Source organism: Acomys minous (assembly GCF_964271855.1).
Source record: "Acomys minous genome assembly, chromosome: 7".
Classification (NCBI taxonomy): Eukaryota; Metazoa; Chordata; class Mammalia; order Rodentia; family Muridae; genus Acomys; species Acomys minous.
Genome location: NC_140488.1, coordinates 115,226,024 through 115,250,396, shown reverse-complemented (window position 1 = coordinate 115,250,396; position 24,373 = coordinate 115,226,024). Strand labels below are relative to the sequence as shown.

At 40.3% G+C, this 24,373-nt stretch overlaps 1 protein-coding gene across 3 annotated transcripts in view; it reads left to right on the top strand.

Moving 5' to 3' along the window:
- Positions 1-23,383, top strand: part of EFHC2 (EF-hand domain containing 2) — a 269,672-nt gene extending 246,289 nt beyond the window's left edge. For all 3 annotated transcript variants that reach the window (XM_084788869.1, XM_084788870.1, XM_084788871.1), the window contains 2 exons: positions 10,602-10,707; positions 23,066-23,383. In XM_084788869.1, coding sequence (XP_084644995.1) covers positions 10,602-10,707; positions 23,066-23,173 — 214 coding nt within the window. In that variant the 3' untranslated portion in view covers positions 23,174-23,383. The remainder of the gene's footprint in view (positions 1-10,601; positions 10,708-23,065) is intronic.
- The last annotated feature ends 990 nt before the right edge of the window (positions 23,384-24,373 follow it).

The window sequence follows — 24,373 nt, the reverse complement described above, 5'->3', positions numbered from 1 at the left end:
TTGTTCCATTCACATGCTGACACGTATTCCTAACGTGTTTGATTTACCAGCTGTGAACAAGAAACAAGATGCAACTTCTTGCCAGTTAGGGCATTCCATGTTGTCTCTTATGTTCTTTGAGCATCCTTATAGCTTTGCAATCTTATACAAGAGTTTTGACCTGTCGGACTCTCAAATCCCGTCCCTAAAATGGATAACCAATTTACCTCCTAGTGTTTACATCCTCTGTGTTCTGAATTGTCACTGAGGTAACACAAAGAAAGTATGTAGCACAGCACCTCATACTGTCTCTTGCCTGGCAACTAGGAATGAAGCTGAGGCAGAGGTCACAGTTCACTTGGTGAACCTCAAAACTGCACTGAAGGCGCCTGTGTCTTTTCTGCAGGGAGCCCTGTTTTGTGACAGTTGGATAGGGATGCCTTTCATACATTAAGCTGTCTCCTAGTCAGGAAACTGCAGATCTTTATTAGATTATCTCTTGATGGGCTTGACGATGAGTTCTGCTGGAAAGTCCAGTGATGTGGGAGCCTGGCCCTGGAGGACCCTGAGTTCATACCCAATGCTAAGGCCACCAACTCATCATCCTCCCATTCTCTCAGCAGACTATTTTGTCTTTGCCTTTTATGATTTGACATTAAATTCAACAAGACTTTTCTGCAACTTGTTTTGGAGTCTGTCTCGATCTCTATTTGACTGCCTCCAAGCCTGGTTTAGCTTTGAGGAGGTCATCCGTCTCTGCTGCTGAGCAGCCCATGTTCAGTCTAACTGTGCCTCTAATTGTGCACTGACCCTTCTCCATACTCAGGGGAAACTTTAGACTAATCAGATTAGAAAATGGCTCATTCCCATTCCCTTCTCCATCCACTGTGCCCTGCCATGATTTGGGTCACATGCTTGGTGTTTTGCGTCATCTCCGCAGATTCCTTTCAAAGACTGCCCTAATTCCTAATGGACCCATCAGCCTGCAGCTTACATTTAGACTCTGCATTCTTATTGTTCCCCACAGACTGCATAAGGCTTTACAGAGCCTTGACGAGAGTCTCTTGTCTGCACAGCCCTCCTCATGGCATGTTAAAGCAGAACCCCCTTTGACGTCTGCAGTCTCCCATGGGAGGCAGGCATGGAACTTGTTGTTTTTGTTCAATGCACACTGTGCCCAGGGTGGGGGCAGATTACCTGCCTTATGACAGTGAGGCTGGGTAGCTGCTAAGCTAAGTGAATTCAGATCATGACACGGAAAGCACTCTGGCTACAGGATAGGATGCTCCTTTTTACCTAATGACAGCTATTCAGGCATTTTTCTGATGCCTGTGTGGTAAGATTTCTGTTTCATTCCCTGTGTCCTTAGAACTTGGCTAGGTCTTTTCCTTATTAGTACAACCAAAGATGCAATGTGGACGTCACAGTCCTCTCATTGGCAGTTGCTTTCAGGCCCCAGCAGTGTGTGTTGTGAGAGCTGGTCTGAACTCATCTTCCTCACCACCCAAGTTTTATGTAGTAGTGACTAGTACCCATTAATCACAGTGGTGACACTTGGTATTGACATAGTGTTAAGAACCTGAGAATACTTGGTGACGATTGTGTTAAAAGATGGATCTTAATTGATGATGGGCATTATTCATTATGTCATAAGTGCAAGCTTTCAGATAAGAGGAGAGTTATTATTCTAGCACTCTCAATGCCAAGGTGAATTTCAGAATTGTAACTCAATGTGATAGCCCAAGCCATTGCTTCTACCCAAGCTCCTAGAGGTAGGACTGTGGTTGCTTCATCTTTGAACCCTTGAGGATTTGTTCTTTGCTGGTACATTATATATGTCTGGAATCCACCATACCTGACTTTAAAATCCAACTCAGCAGTTCCTTGGCTATGTGGTCTTTACTTATTCAACCTCCGTGAATCTTTGTTTAGATGTGAATGTCCTTTAGTACCTCTGAGCAAGATATTTTGCTTCTTTACACCTCAAAAGATGGAGGAAAATCTTATGTCCCTCGAAGAACTAAAGAGTGAAAAGGTGGCCTTCTCTAATTTTGACCTTCTGAAACTGGATGGAGAATGCAAGTGCAGTCTTCTCCCAGCAGCTCTGCCTCAAGCTAGTCTTTAATGGCTGGCTTTGGGTCTCATGGAATGCCTTAGAACTGGCCTCCCAAGAGAGCTGGTGCCTCATCCAGAAAGATCAGTTAAAATGGAAAAAGTTAACAGGGCTTTAAAATCATCTCATTATGCTTTGCCCAGCCCTACCCCCTCTCAGAGGCAGGGCTTTAGTCTCATGCAGTTTTACCCAGCAATACCTAGCAGTGAGGCTGAAAGGCAAGCATTGAGCCACGCGCCTATTGTTTCACGATGTTTGGTGTACTCCAGCGGGTTTCATAGAGAAGCACTTGTTTTCTTTTTCTGTTTCTTCTACTGCTTCCTTCCCTCTGTCCTTTTTACCCCTTTCCTTCATGCTCATTGTGTTACATATACATACCCACCCTCTCTGTAGGCTCAAATAATAGGATGATTTGAGGTTGAAAACAATGTTAAAGAATCCCACACCATGTAGAATTGATGAACAGAGAATTGACTGACTATACAGTCTATATTTGGCACCTCACCAGGCACCTCTGTGATGGAATCAAAATTTCATTTTAGAGCCCTGGCCTTTTAGAAAGAGCCAATTACTTTCTGTCAACCTGAGTGATGCTGTCTTATCAACTGTATCTACCATAATGGCTCAGAGCTTCTTTCCTTGGTCATGTGGCATCACAGACTTCCACCAGATATTCCAGAGCACACATCCTGGATTCTGTGGTAATGGACACAAACCAAGTGTGAGTTAAGGATCAAAATGGGGCTTCACTACTTTCCCTCCCTTCTGGGCCATTTCCGAAGCAGTAAGGTAGGCAGCCAGTACAACAGAGGAGGGGGCAGGTCCCTCTTCGATGAAATACAGCCCCCACCAAGCCTTCCACCTCTGTGGAGGGTGGAAACAAGGCAACACAGCATTGTTCCCTGTGGCAAGGGGGTGGCTGGCTTCTGCAGTTTTTGAGCTATTCATCATTCTTGGGAAGGGGAGCATGAACATCAGTCACACATCCCATTAGACTCACTTCTAAGAACTCCTACCTAGCAAGGCCTCAGGAGGCATGTTTGGGGGCTGTTATTATTTAGAGAGGAACCAGAGAGATTGCCTTCCTCCCCCCTTCCTCCACAAACATGTCTCTTAGTTTGTGTAGGGAGGGAAATAGTGGATTGCCGGAGCATCAAAGGGAAAGAAGAATTTATGGAGGCTTTAGGAAAACACTTTAGCAGTGTGAGCTGGCACTTGAAAGTAAAGAGGCTGACTTTTTAACAAGCATAGAAACACTTAAAAGCCAGAATTAGCCTTGCCCTTGAGGGCAGTCACCCTGGAAGGCTGTGCACTGATTCCAACAATGTTGCCATAGAAAGTTCTTCTTTGGACTTGGCTTCAAAGCCCTTTCAAATGAGTTTCTTCCTGAGTGGCAAATATCCATCCTTTGACTATAGATCAGAGTTTTAGCAAAAGCCAAATGTCCTTTGGTGAGGAGTAAAGTAGAGAACTCAGGTGGAGAATCTGGACCATGTTTTGGATCAAAAGCCTGGGGTGACTGTAAAGTGAGATCTATTTTCTATAAGGTTCATAAGCTTTTCCAAAATACTTTGAAAGGATGTTTGAGACTTGGCAAGTGGTTCCATTAGTCATCAGGCAAAGAGGTCTCCATGATGAGTGACAGAATCAATAACCTTCAGGGGCAGCTTTTTGGTTCTGACTGACCTGCTTGGCCTCGTTCCCCCGATATCCAAAGCTTTCTCCATTTCTGAACTGTTTCCTGTCTCCTCCAACGTGTCCTGGTTTTAATGCTGAAAGGGGCTTTTCAGCATTATGGATTTTTCTTACATTCTTACATAACAAGCATGATAAATATTGAATGGAAGTATATATTACAATAACAAATGATGGCATGAAAAGCAATCTCACCACATCAGTGGTCCAAGGAAGAAGCTACATGCAGAGTTTAGGAGCAGGGAAGAATACCAAGAAATTAAATTCCAAGGGAACAGGATCCCAGCTACGAGTGTTCCTGTCTTTCCAAAACTGTTATTCCTAAATTTACTACTGAGATAAGCATGCTTTAGGGTCTCTTCTTCTGTTCTTAATGCTCTTTAAATTTTTATTTGTATAAAATTGATCCATTCTCAGAGTAAATGTAACACAACCATTAATGGGGCTTTTGTTTTTTAACAACTATACTCTCTGGCTGCATTAGCAGCCATGTTCAACTTTTCTTTTTTTTTTTTGGTTTTTTGAGACAGGGTTTCTCTGTATAGTCCTGGCTGTCCTGGACTTTCTCTGTAGACCAGGCTGGCCTCGAACTCACAGCGATCTGCCTGCCTCTGCCTCCCAAGTGCTGGGATTAAAGGCATGCGCCACCACTGCTTCAGCAATTAATAGAGTAGCATGCACACACTATTGTATTTTGGTCGATTTATCAAATGTGTCAATAGTACCTACTAACCTGGTATTTTGGTGATAACTGAGAAGTTAGCATATTTGTGATTCCATTACTATTTTTATTTCTATATGCTCTAAAGATATTTTCTTTATCTTTGATGTTCTGGAGGTTTATAATGGGACTTAGAATGTATAGTATGTTTATGACCTTTTTGGGTCTTTTAGCTTGGAGACATTTCTCTTTGTTGCTGACAAGCTTTCTACTAATAATTTCCTCCATTCCTGCTATGAAGACTTTAAGTCTATCAAATTTGAATATTTTGTCTCCACAGTTTTCCATTCTCATTGTGATTTTTATTAAGTTATCTTTTATTTCATATTTCAGCCTTTCTATGGAGTTGTCTTATGACTATCATATTTTTAATTCCAAGAACATATTTTTAGGTCACATGTTCTTTTCTTGTAGACTTCTGTTTTCTTTTCTGGAAGGTAATATATTTGCTCATTTCACATCTCACTATCTGCTTCCTGAACAATTTTTATTTTTCTGGTTCCTTTCTCTTTCCTTGTTGCCATTTTGACTTCTGTCCTTAATGATGGATGCTTGGTGGGGACAGGAAATGTTCTGTTGACGTGACCTTTACTGTACAAATCCATTCCTATAGCTTCATCTTCAATAGGGAATACCCAGAAGTTAGAATCTGCAGATTTCTCTGAAAACATTCAGAGTAAGGAGAGAACAATCTTACATGCGTGCATGTGTGTGTGTGTGTGTGTGAGAACATGCATGTGCACGTGTGTGTTTTCTGCTGTAGTAAGAAGAAGGATTGATTGAAAGGGGGAAGGAGAGTCTAAACATTGTTATTGATGTTCTAGAAATGGGAAAGAGGTAGGAAAGTTGATCATCTTTAAGTTCAGGATGTAATGTTTTCTCTGCCTCCATAATACTCCAACTCCCTAAGACAAGCACTTCTTCAGTTTCTTTAATTACTCTAGAACTAAAACTAGTACACAGGGAAAGATACTTAGAGGTTTAACCACTTGTACCTTCAACCAATCCTTGGCTTCAGTAGCACACTTTCTGCTTAATTGATAGTTTATTCCCCCAGTCTCTTGGGATTTCTGTGGGTTACTGTGTATCTGGGCTCCCTTCTGTGGTCACATAGTGCTCAGCTTCCATCCCTCTGCTCTGCCAAATCTGATGTTAATCCTGGACCTGCTTTTCATCTTGGAGGACATTTTAAAGTCCATTTTCTACCAGCTATCTTCACCAGCGTATGTATTCTTTTTGTATTCCTGTTTTTATTTCTTTATAGATAAAAGGTGAGACTTGGTATAAAAGGGAGAGAAAACTTTTTGTTGATCCATTCGGATTCACTGACTACTTCCCAAGAACAAAATATTCTGCCTAGAAGCTTCAGCCAGTCTTATCTCTTTAAGTTAAAACATTATTTATTCTTGCCCCCTTGAACCCTTTGGGGCGTTCTCACATCTACAGAGGTCTTCTGAGAAGAACTCGAAAAGAAACTATGGAGTATCTTACCACATTAACTAACTTTAAGCCTGGCTCTGGGGCTTGGGAAAGATAAAGCCTTTCATTTCTTTACATTTTTTATACACATCTGAGATATGTACACTTTTATCCACTTTTTTTTACTCTTTCCTATCATTTGATTCAGAAATCTCTCTCAGAAATATCCTTCTAAACAGAGAAATCATTAGGTGCGTTGAGTCTTACAGGTCATGAGGTGGGCAAGGAAGAAGGGTGCAAATAGGAGACAGTTAGGACACAGGAGCAAACAGCAAAATTAGTTATAACAAAATCTAAGAAGTCTACATATAGTAACTTCTAGAAATTTTTCTGTTCCAACACAAATCCAAATGTAGGCAAAGGGCTTCTGTTAAGATGCACTTCAGGAAGCCCTTCCTGAGGAAGGAGGTATCCGAACTGAGTTTACCAGACAAAAGCAGCAGGAGGTACAGAAAGGCAGCAGACCTCAAAGATCAGACTGGGAGAAAGTTTTCAGGTGATGCTTAGAATCAAAGAAGTAAGCAGGGGCCACATTAAGTTGGTGCGTGGACACCCTCCTAAGGATCTTAGGTTGTATTCTGAGTGCAATGGGAAGCTACTGGAGGATTTCAAGCAAGGAAGTGACTGAATGGTACAGTAATTTTAGAATAAGTTCTCTGATGGGAGTGGACTACTGCAACAGATGAGTGGATAGAAGGAATAAGCTCAAGGTAGAAAACGGTTGCTCTAATCCTGCTGAGTGGCAAAAGTGGTTTGGGATTAGGGGGTAATGAAAGAGATGGAGAGGTTGGGTAGATTTGTAATATGCTACATAGTTTTAACTCAGAAGACTGCTCAGTAGATTGTGTGTGTGAGGAGTGAAGTTGGATACGGCCCTAGATCTATTTGGGAAGTATATTGACTGGCTCCCAAATTAGGGAACTACTATGTTTCTAATTCTAGGACTGAATAAGTGCCCTCTGGAATTCATGTGGTGGGAATTTCCTGACAATTACCCTCTTTTCCTATAAGAGCAAATAGGAACAATTATTTCATTGGTGGTTTCATCCAGTTTCCCAGTCTTTTAAAATATCTATAGAGCAAATGACTCCTATATCTTGAACCTTCAAAGGGACCTCTTCCTTGAACTTCAGGCTCACTGTCTCTATTTCTCACTTCTCATTAAACAATAGTGTATCTAGCTGGTAGAAAAAGGGACTTTAAAATGTGCTCCAAGAGTAAAAGAAGACCCAAGATTAACATCAGATTAACTCAGCACTTAAGAATGGTTGCACCTTTCCAGAAGACCTGAGTTCGTTTCCCAACATTCATGTTGGGGAGCTCACACCTGCTTGTAACTCCAGTTCCAGAGAATCTGATAACTTCTTTTAGCCTCTGTGGGCACACACACATGTGTTACACACTCAGACAGGCAGGCACATGCATATAAATTAAAAAGCTTTAAAAACACTTTCTAAAAGTAGCATATATATAAAAGTAAACTCGGGGTCTTGCCTCCCTCCTGCTGCCCTGTCTAGCTGGTTACTCAATCAGATCATCCCCAAGTGTACCTCCCCTACCACCATTGTGTGTGTGTGTGTGTGTGTGTGTGTGTGTGTGTGTGTGTGTGTGGTCTTTTAGGAAGCCTGCATTCAAAGCGCATTCCGAATTGGCAGTCCTCACTGTTACCACCTTTGTCTAAGCCACTGTCATTTCTATCTGCTACTTGAGATAAATTACTAACTCCCCCTTGCCACGTCTATGGCTCCCCCAGTATTCTCATATCAGTTAGATTGTAGGGTAAACTTTAAAAATGTGTTAGGGCTTATTTTAGTCCTAGTATGCTGTAGACTATGCCATAGATTAAAAACTACTTTTTACAGTTCTGGTGGGTAAGGAACTAAAAAAATCCCAAAGTGCTCACCCAATGGACTGTCTGGTTAAGAGTCCTCATGTGCCTTTTGAATGGCTCCTTCATGCTTTGTCCACACATGGCAGAAGGAACAAGGAAGTTCTTTTCCTGTCTATCCTATTTTCTTATTTATTGCTAGTAGTATGTGACAGGATGTTACTATGTACCCCAAGTTGGCTTTATTTACTTTCTGAAATTACAGACATGTACCTCTGTGACATGTTCTAGTGAACTGATTTCAAGAAGGGAATATATACACACCTCACCTATGATCTATACACACCTCACCTCCTAATATCACCGCGTTGGTACTTAAGTTTCAGTGTGGGGATTTGGAAGGAACCTGACCATTTAGAGTGTTGCAGGTCTTCTAAGCAACTTTTCTGTAGAATATAGTCCAGTAGCTTTGAGATTTCCTCGGAATAAGAGTCAAAGATTCTGTATGGTCTGCTGCTCTGACCTCAGGTCCCACTCAGACTATTAAGAAATGTTTTCCTCAAGACTCTCTGCTAATGGAGCATGTCTCACCAAACATCTTTAGTCGAGTCTTACTTGTTCTCCAGAAACATACACAAATAAAAGACATAATGGTCCCACGTTTCGACTATAAATATGCTCATAAACAGAGATGTCCTTTAAAAGAGTTGAAATGATGAGTGAGCCAAATTCAAAGGATAAACAGTGGTAGGGGGCAGTATGCTGGAGTTATATCCCAGAATTCTTGGCCAAAGAAAATGTACACAAAAGATTTATAGAATTCCCTTTCCTGTGTTCTGGTTGCTCTGTTTATTCTACTCTGTTTAGATGGATGAATCTATACTACTTCAGCTTGTAGCATTTTTGGAGCTGTGATTTTTGTAACTATGAGCTATTGTTTTCTTAATGCTTTGAAAGGAGGAACATCTTTTGCTTAATTGTGCACATATTATTTTAAGGGTAGAATCCTGGAACAGTGTGCTTGAAATGATAGCATTTTCATATGGCAGGATGTTGGAGAGGCAGAGGCAGGTGGACCTCTGTGAGTTCGAGGCCAGCCTTGTCTACAAAGTGAGTCTAGGACAGCCAAGGCTAACACAGAGAAACCCTGTCTTGACAAACCAAAAAAAAAAATGATAGGACATTGCCAAGTTTAGGGAAAATGGCTTAAAGTATTACATTAAGAAGTAGTTAGGCGCTATTTGTGACATTACAACAATTATATTGAAGGTATCATATCTTAGTGATCAAAATTCTATTATGTAAAGTTGAGGATGAATTTAAACCAATATCTGTAATCTAAGATTCATTAGTTTTGACCCAGCTTTTATGGTTCAGGATAATAATTTGTTATCCTTTGTTCCAAGTGAAAATTGGCTTGTTTTTCTGATTATAAATTTAAATCAATTCAGATGACACAGATTAATCATAATAAGGTAAAATCATCATTTGATTTTCTAGAGATGGTTTTGTTATTATATAAATGTATTGTACCAGTTTTTATTGCTTTCATATAAATATACACCTAAAGCAAAATAAGAACTGTGTATACGGGACTACAGGGAGATGGCTAAGTGATGCAAAGCATGCATATAGTACTCTTGCAACTGAGTTTGCTTCCCAGCACCCACATCAGATAGGTACAACTGCCTGCAACATGAGCTCCAGAGAATTTGATGTCCTCTTCTGGGCTCTATGGACACTGTACTCCCATGCAAGTACCCAAACACAGATCTACGTGCACATATGTGCATAATTAAACATAATAAACAAAATAAAAACCTCACAAAACTATAATTCTATTTTATAACCTTCTTTGCACTGTGTGCCATGACTGTAGTTTTGTGACCTCTAATATAGATCTAAATAACCCCTTTTAATGGTTATGTAATAAGTGGCAAAGATGTCTTTTCCTTTTCTTTTTCTTTTTTCTTTCTTTCTTTCTTTTTTTTTTTTTTCAAAACAGGGTTTCTCTATGCAGCCTTGGCTGTCATGGACTTGATTTGTAGACTAGGCTGGAGTTGAACTAACAGAAATCCACCTGCCTCTGCCTCCCCGATTGTAGAGATTACAGGGGTGTTCCATTGCGCCTGGCTGCCTTTTATATTTCTTAAAAATACACTAATAGATGGGACAGGAGAGATGGCTCAGTGGTTTTAAGAACACTGGTTGCTCTTCCAGAGGACCTGGATTCAATTCCCAGCACCCACATGGCAGCTCACACCTGTCTGTAATGCCAGTGCCAGGCAATCTAAAATACTCACACACAAACATGCAGGCAAAACACCAATGCACATGAAAATTTTTTGAAAAGATTTTATATATATATATATTAGTAGACAAAATTGGCACAGGCTTATCTTAAACATTTAAATGCTATGTGATTTAAGAACCACAAGAGTATTTTATTGACATGTATCAACCACTAAAATAAAACAAAAATCCTTCAAATATTCTTAATGAAATGTAGTGGTAGTTTTAGCTATCAGAATTTGTTTGGCAACTACATTAAATGTTTATTGAACTTCTACCAATTACTACCACTGGAAAATTACATAGGTTAAATCCTTGCTTCCAAAAAGTGTATATTCTGGGTGGATCAGAAGTAGATAAAATAAGATAATAAGAACTGATGGTAGCATCAGCTAATGAGACAGCCATGAGGATAATTTTTAAGGCTTTACAAAAAGTTAAGCTGGAATTGTGGTCCTAAATTCTGCAGATTAAGTCAAATTGTATGCTTTCAGGTTTGAAGACAAACAACAACAAATAAATTATAACTTATTTTTCGCTGTCCTGAACTGGAGAATGAATCCAACACCTCAATTGCAATCCCCACCATACCTTAAAGAGGTAAAATTTATGCTTATTTTAAAATTGGCTACAGTCACCTCCCTTATCTTTTTCGCATCCTGTATCTTTAAATTATTTTCCAATGGAATGTCGTAACAATATCATTGCTTTTGGGAAGAGCATATTCTGAGTATTTCATTTTGCATGCTGAGCAATCGTCTTTTGCAGTTGAATAGTTTTTAACCTCAGTTGCATCCATTTATATAGAAAATAGAATAATAGGCTATATTTATAAATAGATATAAAAATCTTATCAAAGGCTTCTGGTAATATTATTGTAATCCGTAACAGCAAATCTCAAATGGTGTCTATGTCAAGAACCCTCAGTATATGTGGATTTGTGTGCATGTTTTACCATATGTGAAACAATATGGTATGGAGATTCACATTTTTTAGTGGGGCCAATTTGATAAGAAAAATATGCTTGGTTAGAAAAAACAAAGTTCATGTGATTGGATCTGGCTCTAGGCGTTGTTGAATTCTCTACATTTTCTAAGATCTCCTCAATTGTCTTTAAAGAGTGGGTGGGCGGATAGCAGTTTATTTGTATTTTAGCATGATCCAGAAATGTATTTTCTTGGGAAAGTCCCTGAAATAAAGCAAATGTTGTATAGTTGATAATACCAGAAAAGAAGCATTTATTCTGTCTCTGCTGACCAGCTCATTCTGTCCTGAGCTTGCCTGGTACCTCTGGCAGTAGGCCTCTCAAGCATCCAACTTCTTGGGAGTGTCAGGGAAAACCTTAGAACTTTCAGTTGGTTGAGGGACAATATTGGTCATTGAAGGTGGGCTTGAAATCTGCCTATTTTACCTACTTAATCTTAGTGATATCAGATGAGTTAAGTTCTAAACCTCATTGACTCATATACATAACCTTCAGATAAATGAAGGTTAAGAGATCCCCTCTGAGCACATTCTCTGCTTTGTGCTGGCTGCAAGGATAATATCATCAGAGCTCCCTTTTTCATGGAGCCTATTCCTGGTATGGAATCAGTACACCAATGATTTGGGGTTTGACTTGATACAGCCTGCATAGGATGCTGTGGAATGAGAGTAGCTACTTCTAAATCAGGATGAAGAATGGCGCATCATCTTGAGGAGGTCTCATATGACATTTCAGAGATGAGTAGTGAGTTAGGTAGGAAAGTAACATGGTATGATGGTATGCAAAGGCCTTCCTAAAGGAATGCTCTGGGACATGGGCTAGCATGGCACTGGAGGAACTGCTGTGGCTGAGTGACACTTTTTCATTGAGTTTAGTGATGTTTAATTTCTTGAGTTCTTTATATATTTGGATATTAACCCTTGGTCAGAGAAGGGTTGGTGAAGCTCTTTTCCCAGTCTGTAGGCTGTCATTTTGTTCTGTTGACAGTGTACTTTGCCTGACAGAAACTTCTCAGTTTCATGAGGTCCCATTTATTAATTGCTGATCTTAGAGCCTGGGCTGTTCAGGAAGTTGTCTCCTGTGTCAATGAGATCAAGGCTCTTCCTCACTTTCTCTTCTAATAGATTTAATGTATCTGGTTTTATTCTGAGGTCTTTAGTCCACTTGGATTTGAGTTTTGTGCAGAGTGATGAATATGGATCTATTTGCATTTTTCTACATGTAGACATCAGCTGTATCATTGCCATATGTTGTAGATGTTTTCATTTTTCCATTATATGGTTTTGGCTTCTTTTAAAAATCAAGTGTCACCAGGTCTCCCCCTCCAGGGAAAGGACAGCAGGTTACCAAGAAGAGACTTGATACCCTATGAGCATATACAGGGGGAAGAGGTCCCCCTCAGGAACAGTCATAGGGGAGGGGAGTAAGGGGAAAATGGGAGGGAGGGAAGAATGGGAGGATACAAGGGATGGGATAAGCATTGAGATGTAACAAGAATAAATTAATAAAGGAAAAAAATCAAGTGTCTGTGGGTGTATAGGTTTATTTTTGGGTCAATTCTATTGATCCAACAGTCTGTTTCTATGCCAATGCCATGCAGTTTTTATTACTGTTGCTCTGTAGTACAGCTTGAGATCAGGGTTGGAGATGTCCCCAGAAATTCTTGTATTATACAGGACTTTTTTTTTAAGCTAGCCTGTGTTTTTTTTTTTCCATATGAAGTTGAGGATTGTTCTTTGAAGGTTTGTAAAGAATTATATTGGTATTTTGATGGGAATTGCATTGAATCTGTAGATTACTTTTGGTACTATGGTCATTTTTACTATGTTAATCCTATCAATCCATCAGCATGGGAGATTTTTCTATCTGCTGATATCTTCTTCAATTTCTCTCTTCAGAGACTTGAAGGTTTTTTTCATACAATCTTTCCCTTGCTTGGTTAGAGTTCCACCAGGCTGGCCAGACACCCTGTGCCTAGGCTCTGTATGCTCGTGAGGTCTAGCTAGTCTCCTCAGGGAGTCAGGTAGAGCCATGGACTGGAAGCTGGGACAGTTTGCCTGGATCCTAGGAGTTTGGTAACCAGAGATTGGAACTGCTCGTTCCTGGAACCCATGGGCTCTCCTCTCATCTGGGAAACATAGATGCTGATGTTTTAGAGTCCACAGCAAGGCTTCTCGCTCACTCCACAGTCAGTGCATTCCTGCTACTTAGACATTGTGCACACTGGGCCCCACTATCTTGGATCTCCTGGAGCATCATATTTTTAAAAAAGGTCTTCTTGACTAATGGAAGCTGAGTAGGCCTTCATGTCTGTACCATTGCTAATATGATGTCGTATGTACTTCTATTATTGTGACAAAATACTGTGATAAAAAGTTTCAGTTTGAAAGGGTTTGTTCTGGATTATAGAAGAAATCAAGGCAGCAGGTACTTAAAACAGCTGATTATATCACATCTACAATCAAAAGCAGACTGATGGCCACACATTGCTGCCCAGTTCCCCCTCTCTCCATTTGTACAGAACCAATATCTCAGTATCACTTTTCCCACATTAGTTAACCTAATCAAATTTCACTACAGGCATGTCCAGGTGTTCATTGCCTAGGTGACTCTAATTCCATCAAGGTGTTAATTAACACTAGCAATTACAGTGACAGTTTGGATAAGAGTTTGGGATACTTCTTTATTCTAGCCTGATTAACTTCAGTGCGTGGGGTAGACAGAGAAAGAGCAAAGGCTAAAGACTAGTAGCTATAGCTAAATAGAGACTGAATAAGACGTGATCTGGTACATATGATATAGGATTAGACATATGGGTCATCTAAGAGTTCCAGCAAGGAATCTAGAGGTTATCACCAACCAGTATTCAGAAGGATCCATTTGGCCAGCTTCCAAGCTTTTGTGGGGATGACTTAACATTAGGGACTATTGACAGTAGTGCAGATAGTGTTAAGGGAACCAAACAGGCAAGTAAAACCCTTGGATACTAGCAAGAATGCAAAATGTTTACCATGCCTGGGGCCTAGAGAAGCATGGACGAACCAGTGTTACTGAAAGATAGCTAGAACTAGAGCCGCAGGCAGAGGAGTAGAAGCATAATCCCACTTATAGACATCACCAAACCATGGCCCAGCAGAGAGAACAAAGGGAAGGGGAGGAAATCAACACTCTCATCTCTCACTTATCTTACTTTCCCACCCTCTGACAATATTTCTCATCGGCAGACACCACCTTGAAGCCAGAGAGCACAGGAGCTCAGTGAAGTGATCCACATGGTTCTGCCTCCCAGGGCAGAGAGTAGGGTGAATGAAAGATCTTAAGGGCAAATGGAGAATGACCCAGTCCAGTCTGTTATCAGAATAAAGAGTGTTGCTTAGGAGAGCAAACCCATTAGCCAGATCTAAAGCTTTATCTGGACTAACAGCTTCTGTAGCATGGCTGTGTCGAATGTCAAGACCAGTCCTCCAGAGTCAGATGTGCCCTCTCTATACATGACAGCCAAGTGGCATCAGTTAATACAAGTAAGGTCCAGCAACAAACAGGCAACCTTCTTAGAGCTAGTTGAGCTATGGTTAGCCCTACTATCTTATGGTGAGATGTTGTTCCTGCATGGATAGATGCAAGTTGAGTATCATCAGCTATCATGACTGCTGCCTGTGGCCCACAGGCACTGTCTGTATCCTGATTGTGGGAGGAGAATGCTGCTCCCTTTATTATTCCTCTGCCTGGCCACGCCTTAGTGACTGACTGTAGTTGCTCAAGGTACTATTATAGCCTAGAAACCTCAACTGCTATTCTGTTGTGCTTGTTCTCTGATGGTAGTTAGAAATTAGCTGACTAGGTCTCACAGTTTAGAGCCTGTCTGATTAATCTCATAAGTTACATTTTGTACAATAACACTCAATTATTGTATAAACTTTATTACTTGTACTGTGTGACTGGTGTCTTATCTTTTGACACTTCTGAGAAATGTCGGACATGAATTCATTTTATGAGCATTATAACTGCAGAAATATCAAAGGTTTTCTCTCTCTCTCTCTCTCTCTCTCTCTCTCTCTCTCTCTCTCTCTCTCTCTCTCTCTCTCACACACACACACACACACACACACACACACACACACACACACACACACACATATGGCAAGATGATATATGGCAGTAGGAAGTAAAAGGTTGGACACACCTTGGGATATGTCTTTGGGATACCCCAAATATTAAGGATCTCCCTTGCATCTTCTGTAATATTTTATTGTCCCCCACACTGTGCCAAATAAGTATTATCCCCATTTTGTAGACAACAAAGACTCAGACATTTCTAAAAATAAGGAATATATTGTCAGGGGGTAGTGCAAACAGTGTTGTTGTTGTTGTTGTTGTCATTTTGAGATAGGGTTTCTATCCTGTAACTCACTGTTCACTTTAGGCTGACCTCAAACTCATTGCCAGTTTCTGCCTCCTGAATGCTGGGATTAAAGGTGTATACCACCATGCCTGGTAAATCATTGTTTTCTCTCTCCCTTTTTGACAACTTTTTCAAAATTTAACAGTTGAAATGTAGGCTTAATAGCTGTTCTCATGATACTAAAAATAACTAACAAACACACACAGATTGTCTGCCACCAAACAACAGGCTAGTAGAAAATGATATTTGGGGGGATCTGCTATAATATAAAGTATTGAGTGATATCTACTTGAGTTATTTGCAAACCTATCACTAAAGTTTATAAAGAATCCATGTCTCTTTAAAAACCTTCATTTGCCTGTAATACAAATGCTTAGAAGCCATACCCATGTTCAGATCAGATACAGAATGACAGCTCAGCCAAAGGGAAGCAGTTATGAAACACTAGCTATGAGGAGACACAAACGGAGGAGTGAATCTGACTCCATATATGAACTTACTCTCTTGTCAGGATGTTCTTGATGAGCTTACAAAGTATTTAGAAAATCCTCTTTTCAAAATGAACTTCCATTTGATTTGCTAAAATTTAACTGTTTTTTATCTTTTTGTGCCTAATGTGATTATTTCTAAGGCTGTGTAACACTTACTAGAAGGCAGAAAATCCAGGGGAAAAGAAGAGAGAGGAGGGAGGAGGGAGGAGGAGGGGAGGGAGACAGAGGGATGGGAGGAAGAAAGGGAGAAGTTCTACTCATGTATAGTACTGGATTGTCTATGTATTTGTAGATATGTCCTATAGAAATATTCTTTTCTGAAAAGGAAAAAAGAAAAGATCCTTTTCCAAGAGAGTAGAGGGAGTAACATGGTAAAATCACTGACATGACTCTATCAGCCTTACATTTGGGAAGAATAAAAATAACCCTATTGCAGTGAAGCATAGAATTTAATTGGCTCCCAATCTTCCCCCCCACCTCATGCATCTGGTGGCCAAGTGCTACAGTAGAAATTTTTAAGCTAGAAGAAGACATAATCCAATTAAATTTCCTTTTAAAAATGTCAAAGCAAATAAATCCGGGGCCTATTAGCTCACATACGGCTTTGCTGTTTCCACTGGGCAGCTGCTCCTTACTTGATTTTCATCTATTGTCATCTTCACTTCTCATTTCAGGGTGCTGTGGTGTGTGTGTGTGTGTGTGTGTGTGTGTGTGAGAGAGAGAGAGAGAGAGAGAGAGAGAGAGAGAGGGAGAGGGAGAGACACAGAGACAGAGACAGAGAGAGAGAGACAGAGAGAGACGGAGACAGAGAGACAGAGAGAGAGATCAGCAGCTAGGTTTCACCATTGATGAATAAGTAATTTACTGCTAACTTCTCTGACATCCTAAGTGGCTCTAGTGACAGCCAGCATGGAATATGTTATAGGGCTCTCTTGGAGGCAGGGTTTTCCAGCCATTTTAGATTTGTGATTTTCTTGTCACTGAGTTTCACTCTATGTTTCATAGCTCTTGCGTCTGGCAGAAAATGCTGTGTGGCACATACTATTTAATGCTCCAGATTACATTAAGTTTCACTGTGAGATCTGAGCATTGTCTCTCATTTTTCTGTAAATCACTTTGGGGACTGGATTCACCCACAGTTTACCTGGAAGTTGCTTTGTTCCAAGATCTGTTGGTGACTCTCATTTACATGTCCTCTCTTTTGACAAATGTAAAGCTGCTTTTTGCCTTTAGAAGCAAAGGTGGAGACAAGGATTTTGTTGTTAAGTAGTTGGGTGGAAGAAGTTAAAACATCCAGAGGGATTAGAAAGAATGACAGGGAAGAGAGAGTGTTACTAAAGGGTGTATTTAACCAGTTACATAAGGAGATGACTGATGGCTGATGCTTAATGGTCCTGGGAAATGCTAGGATCTAACAGAAACATATACCTCAGAATTATCCTAGCCAAAGTACAAGGAAGCTGTAGTATTAATCTGGCAGCCTCCTTTAGTCAGTCATTGCTTGAGGGCTGCTCTTGAACATAGTGGAAAGGAAATAATTCCCTGGCGCTTGCTGCTTGCCATAGAGGCAGCCAAAGTAAGCCTCAGAGGCCAACAGGAAGGTTGGGGCAAAGGAATAGAGATGCCGGTATGAGCCAGATTGGAAAGAGTGAGAGGCTGGGAAGGGGCACTGGCAGAGCCTGTCACCCATACTTGAGATTCCAAACATGTGCTGTCAGGAGCCTGTCTTACACAGTCACAAGCAGACACGGCCTCATCTGGAATGGAAGACATCATTGTCTGTGGAAGAGCCTTCTTTTTATTGTAGGATTACCACGTGCATACAGTTATTCCCCCATTCAATTCATATGCATGGGCTGTGAGTGTAGCTCCACAGCAGAGCACTTGCCTAACCTGTGTAACACTAGGACTCCATCCTCTATAAGAAAGAAATACCACCAAAAAATATTTAGTGCTATAAACACTGTGTGATCTGTAGTTTGCAATTACTAATTGAGAAGGAATAAAAAGTCAGTATTTTAACTCGATACCTAGATTTTTCATAAAACATCTATCATGTTTGAAATGCCTGCAGATTTATTAGAAAGAACAATAGCCATTGCTAGCTTGAGGATTTTGTAGCTACTCCCAAACCTCTTTCTTTAAAAGAAGAAGAAGTAGGAGGAGGGAAAGAAGGAGGAGGAGGAAGAGGAGGAGGAGGAGAAGGAGAAGAAGAAGAAGAAGAAAAAGAAGGAGGAGGAGGAGGAGGGATCAGCATGTGCCCAAGTGAAGGCAAAATTATAAAAGGGGTACCTGCCCTTTGCTTCATTGATGTCCACAATCCCATTGCCTGGGTGCTTGAAAACCTCCCTGCACCGAACACTCTTTCCATCCCAAATTGATTCCTTACTCCATTTTTAGATAATACCTGAGAAAACTTCGCTGAGATTGGTGGGTGGCAGCGGATGAGTCCTACTCCATTGAGCACTGCATGCACGTGTCTCTGTGGCATTTATCAGAAGTCATTCCAACCAGGAACCTAGGGATTGGTAACAAAGGAGAAAAAGAAATGATGGTGGGAAATGGTGTTGAATGGAAACAAAGCACAGCATGAGAGAAGTCCGAAAAGCTCTGCAGGAGCCTTCGAGTTCAAAGTGGTCAAGATTTAAAGAAATGAACTCCTGTTATCTTTTGCCACAAATTACCCTTTACTTGAAATCTGGCTACTTGAGTTGCATTTTGCCAGTCAGCCTGTTGCTTATAACTTTGGTTCTCATGTCTAAATTATTGAGTTATTTCATTATAAATTCTTACCATTTTTCTCTTTTACTAGTAGCATTTAAATCATAATTCCATGCTAAGAAACAACACAAACAAGCCTTGTTTTGGGCCTAATAAGATGAGGGAGGATCATTAGTACTGACCTGTTTTATGAGTAATAAGCCCATCATAATTATATGAGTGCCATAATGTGTTTTGGATTTTGTATTATTTTTTTTATTTTAAAAAATCCTAAGAGGGAAAAATGATTTTGAATGTATATATTTTCTGCATTCCTCTGTGCTCAGATTAAATTATAAAATGCTACCCGAGAACAGACATTGGTTTACATTTTAAGAAACTTCTAAGGATGGGGTAAATATTGGAATTGAGTGATTTATTGAGTTCATCTTTCATTGAGTAAATACCGTGTTTACTGTATGCAGAGTAACTTCCTAATATTTGGTATGAGGAATGGCCTGTCACTAAGGCCCATGTGGTATGCACTGCCAGAAGACCCTTTCAAATTCAGTATTACTATCATTTCCTTCAGACTGCCAGTTGGTGGCTTGGGCTCTACCTCACGGGTGGCATTATTGAGGCAGAAGCATCACTTCAATAGCCATTTATTGGGGGATGTAAAGATAGCTCAGATGTTAAATGCATGTACTGCTCTTAGGACCCAAGTTATATAACTACAACCCCAGGAGACCCAATGTTCTCTGTCCTTTTAAGGCACCTGTACTTACATAGCGCCCTCCTCCCCCACCGTGTAGTTAAAATAGTTTCTTTAAAAACTACATTGTTTTCTACTTAACTTTTCTTAGTGAAAATTGTAGAACCAAATGTCATTATGCAGGATGAGAACCAGATGCTTTTGAATAGGCCCTCTCCATTTCATGGTTTTAAAAGGTAGTATGACACATAAGCATAGCTCTGGAGCTTCATTGCTGGGGAGACAGTTGAGGCTGCTCCCTTGCTAACGGGTGGTTTTGTTGTAGAGGAGTTTACCTAATCCTATGCCTCACTTTCTTTTTCTGGGAACAGGTATTACAGTAATACTCACGTCTTAGAGATTTTTTTCTCTGACAAATAATATAATGCATGTAAAATACTTAATAGTTATTGTATAATAACTTGCTAGTACATTTCTTGTTACTGCTATAATGCTGGGTAGTTATAAGACACAGGCCCTACAAAAATCTGACTAGTTCACATTTATAACTCATCTCTTAGATTTAGATTCTGTGCCCCAGTTGAAGATGCAAGTACTTGGTGTGCCTCTGATTCTATATTAGTATTATTGATTGCTATAGTTTGACAGATCACCCACACTCCAGTGACAATGGAATTTTTGCACAGCTCTGAATTATGGACTATTAGGTGTTCTGCTTAGAATCGTTCTGAGGTAGCTCCTGATTTGCCCTCCAGCTTCAGCCCTCCCGGTTCTAGCAAAGCCATCTCTCCCCCCAGGAATATGGGAGTCACTACGGAATTGATGTGTATATTTAGCACTACATTCTCCCAACATCCAGCAAGTTATCTGATCAACTTCCAATCACATTACTGTAGTTATTCTGTCCAGAATTGACCAGCAGCTTCCTCTCATTGTAGACTCAAGTATGAACGAGTGCAGTAAGGCTTAACCTGTGACCCCATCTTCTTCTTTCAACCTTGCCACTGTGCACTATATGCTCTAGACAAAACTGGACTATTTGCCCCTTCTTGCAAAGAGGTTTTGAGGCCTCTGGGCCTTTTCTTATACTTTTGACTATAGATAGAAACACTTTGGTGCTTCAATCCCTTGCTAAACTGGTGCTATAATCTTCAGCAGTAGCAGCACTGGGTCAGTATACCCTTAGAACACCATCACATAAAATCCTCTAGCCTTTCCCTATAATTCTGTGACACTTTGTGACTCTGGATATTAATAGAATGCTAATGAAGGGTTAGAACCTTTCATATAGCCGTGGGTATTAAGTTAGTGCTTGTCTAGTATGCTCAAGGCTCAAAGGTGAAACCCAGACTGAAAAAAGAATCGGTTAAGTGAAGAAATAGAACACTGCATACAAAACAACATTGATGGTAGAACCAGTTGTGGACTTTCTTCCTGGTTGGTACTAATACTAATTGACCATTATACCTTATGCAAATGTTTGTGTGTATAGGAATGTTTACACACATAGACATACTTAGCATCACTTAATGATGAGTGATGTTCTTAGAGGTATGTTATTTCATGATTGCAGTGTTGTAAATACCTAAAGTAGGCTTTACATGAACTGAGATGTTGCAATATAGCACATACTGGACTATATGGTGTATTTACATTTGAATACATATGGTAGAGCCTGTTGCTCTAGGATTACAATGAATAAAACAACACAAGATCAAACACAAGAGAAAAATTACATAGTCAAGACACATAAATACACAATTATGAGGCTGCTGCTGGCCTGATGACCCGAGGCCAGTCCTCAGAACCCAGAGGATGGAAGGAAAGAATTGATTTTCCCAATGTGTCCTCTGACCTCCACAAGCATTCCATGACATGGATGTGTGTCATGCAAGTATACTCACATACACATGCAAATAAATTCAAGAAGTAAATGATTCAAATGTAAATGATAATTGTGTTGTACTTTTATCTGACTGGCAGAGGGGTTGGTTTCCTTATATCACTATACACATGTGAATTTTTCTTGTGCCGCAGCATCATGATAGCTACAATAGCACTAGGCACTAAGAATTTATCAGCAGCCAAGCACACACATTTAATCCCAGCACTTGGGAGGAAGAGGCAGGCAGCTGTCTTAATGTGAGGCCAGCTTGGTCTACAGAGTGAGTTCTAGGACATCCAGGGCTGCACATAGAAACTCTGTCTCAAAAAAAAAAATGTTGGTTTTGTTTTCTCAGAGTTTTTTTGAGGAGGGTGTGGGTTTTTAAGAAGGTTTTGTTTTGTTTCCATTTCACCACATATAGCTCAGGCAAGCCTAAGACTTAGTCTGTAGCACTAACTGACCCCCCAAGCTCACAATCTGCCTGCCTAGGCCTCCTAGGCACTGAGATTAGAAGGATATAGCATCAGTCCTGGCTACCACCACAATTTTATGGGACCACTGTTATTTTTGTAGTACCTGACTGTGTATAAACTAGCTTTTGCCTAAGCACACCATGAGCAACCTACTACCCTTATGGTTTATTCAAGAAATAGTAACCAAGCAGCTGGTAAAATTGCCATCTTGGATTTTTAAAAAACTGAGTTTTCAACACTACATGAGAGGACCTGCCACTGCATTAATGCTTCCTAGCTCCCAGAATTGAAGTGTTTCACAAGACAAATTGATTTTCCTTGTCTGTGGATCTATAAGTCAGGCAAGCTGGGCCTGGCTCATGGTTGTAAGTTGGGACTGGTCATCTCCATCTCTGTCATTCTAGAGCCAGCATATCTACTCTCTCTGCACAAGTCATGGCCATTTACATGATAACGTTCTTCTGGAGGCGGGGGTCAGCGGGAGTGGGGGATGGGGGTGGGGTTGGGTGGGGTGGGAGTGAGGGGGAGGGCGGGGCCGGGCGGTGCAGGAAAACACTCCTTTTTCTCTTCTCTCCTACTCTTCTTCCTGTATTCTTCCTTCACTTGCCCCTCTTCCTTTCTTAACCAATCTTTTCTTTCCCATTTCCCCTCCATGGAAGAGGCTGCAGTTACATGGTAAAGACTATGCTCTTCCTCAAAACCCTTCTGATACCTAAGGAGAATGTAGAAGCCTCAATTCTTGTCTTTAAATGAATACTTTGTCATATGTGTCGATATGTCTGTGTGTGTCTACATGTGTATATCTTAGGGTAAGTATATGCCATGTGTATGTTGGAGCCAATGAAGGTCAGAAGAAGGTGTTGGGTCCCCTGGAGCTAGAATTATGGGCAATTGTGAGCTGCCGTGCATGTGTGTGCATGTGCGCGTGTGTGTGCATGCGTGTATGTGCATGTATGTGTGTGTGCATGTGTGTAAGTGTGTGCATGTGTGTGTGTGCATGCATGTGTGTGTGTGTGCGTGTGTGTGTGTGCATGTGTGTGTGTGCATGCCTGTGTGTGTGTATGTGCATGTGTGCATGTGCATGTGTGTGTGTGTGTGTGTGTGTGTGTGTGTGTGTGCGCTGGGAAGCAGACCTGGGCCCTTCTGCAAGAGCAGTAAGTGCCCTGACACACTGAGCCATTTATTTCTTCAGCCATCAAACAACTTCAATAAAAGTTTATTGAAAGGCTTTTTAAAAATGGAGCATGGAATTTTCAAAACTGACCTTTAAAACGTGGGTCTAATTGTGTCCATCATTTTCTTTCTAGAAATGTGAAGACATTTGGGTGGGCATGCCATCACCAATTCCTGCGAAATGGATGAGGTACTTAGACTTTTTGAAGGAGGTCTATGGCTTAGAGGAGAACGGACTATGAAAATTTTGATCAACTCTCTTTGATTTACCGCCCTCATTTTGCCATGTTTATTTCAATAAACACAATTTCATTAAAAACAAAAAAGAAATAAGAGTTGTGTTAAATGGAGATCCATAAAGCACATTTAATTTTCTTTGTCACTACAGTTCCTCAGAACATCCTGTTATATTGCTGATGTACCAGCACTATTAAAAATACCATTTAAGACAATGTTGACCATTTTTATTGTATGTATTATTTATGAATACCAAAGAATCTTGCAATAATTTCCATCTAATATAATTTGATGCATTGCAATGCAAAAAGAAAATGACTTTTGACAGCTATGCACGACAATATAAAATCAAATTATATCAGAGCAATAAGTTGTGATTCTGTTAAGCATTTTTGAAATCTTTTTGACACATGTTTATTACTTACATAATTAAGTTTTGTAGCAATGCACCTCATCAAAATAATTTTCAAACCTCTCTAGAGTGAGTATGTTTATTTTCTGAAGTTAGTGAAGTTATGGGGGGGGAAAGCACCTTATTCTGCCAGTACACACACACACACACACACACACACACACACACACACACACACACACACATTCAGGAGAGAAATTGAAACATATGTGGTGTTTATATTTTTAGTGCCTTTTTATATCTAAAATCAGTTTCTCAGCTTAGGAATATATGCATGTGCATATAATTAGAGCATGACCAAAAGTGTATTATGCCTAAAATATTTAGGGATGTGATTACGAAAGGTTTCAGGGGTTTGTTTTGGTTTATTTTACATACATACTACCAGCCTCTCAATCTCCAGCCCAAAGGTTTAAGTAGTTTAAAATTATAATGGATCTCTCCTGCGTTTCCCTGGTTTGATTTTTTTACCCTACACAGCAGAACTCTTTGTGTATTTGATTATAGCCATCACCATGGAGCTTCAGTGTCCAGAAGTGTCCCTAGGCCATGCCAGGCCCAAGTCCTGAGTGCTAAATAGCATAAACATTTATATCAAAGGCAATGGGGGTCTGTCAAGACTTTGCTGGTCAGGGGTCATCATGAGGAGAAGAGAAGCCAAGGACATTTCAGGGTTCCCTGCTATCTCCTTATTCTTCATGCTATACTTGCAGTGCTCCCTTGTCCCAGAATGAATTGTCTTCTACTTACATGGTCCAGTTTACTTGACATCAATAGCTCTTTCATTTTCCTT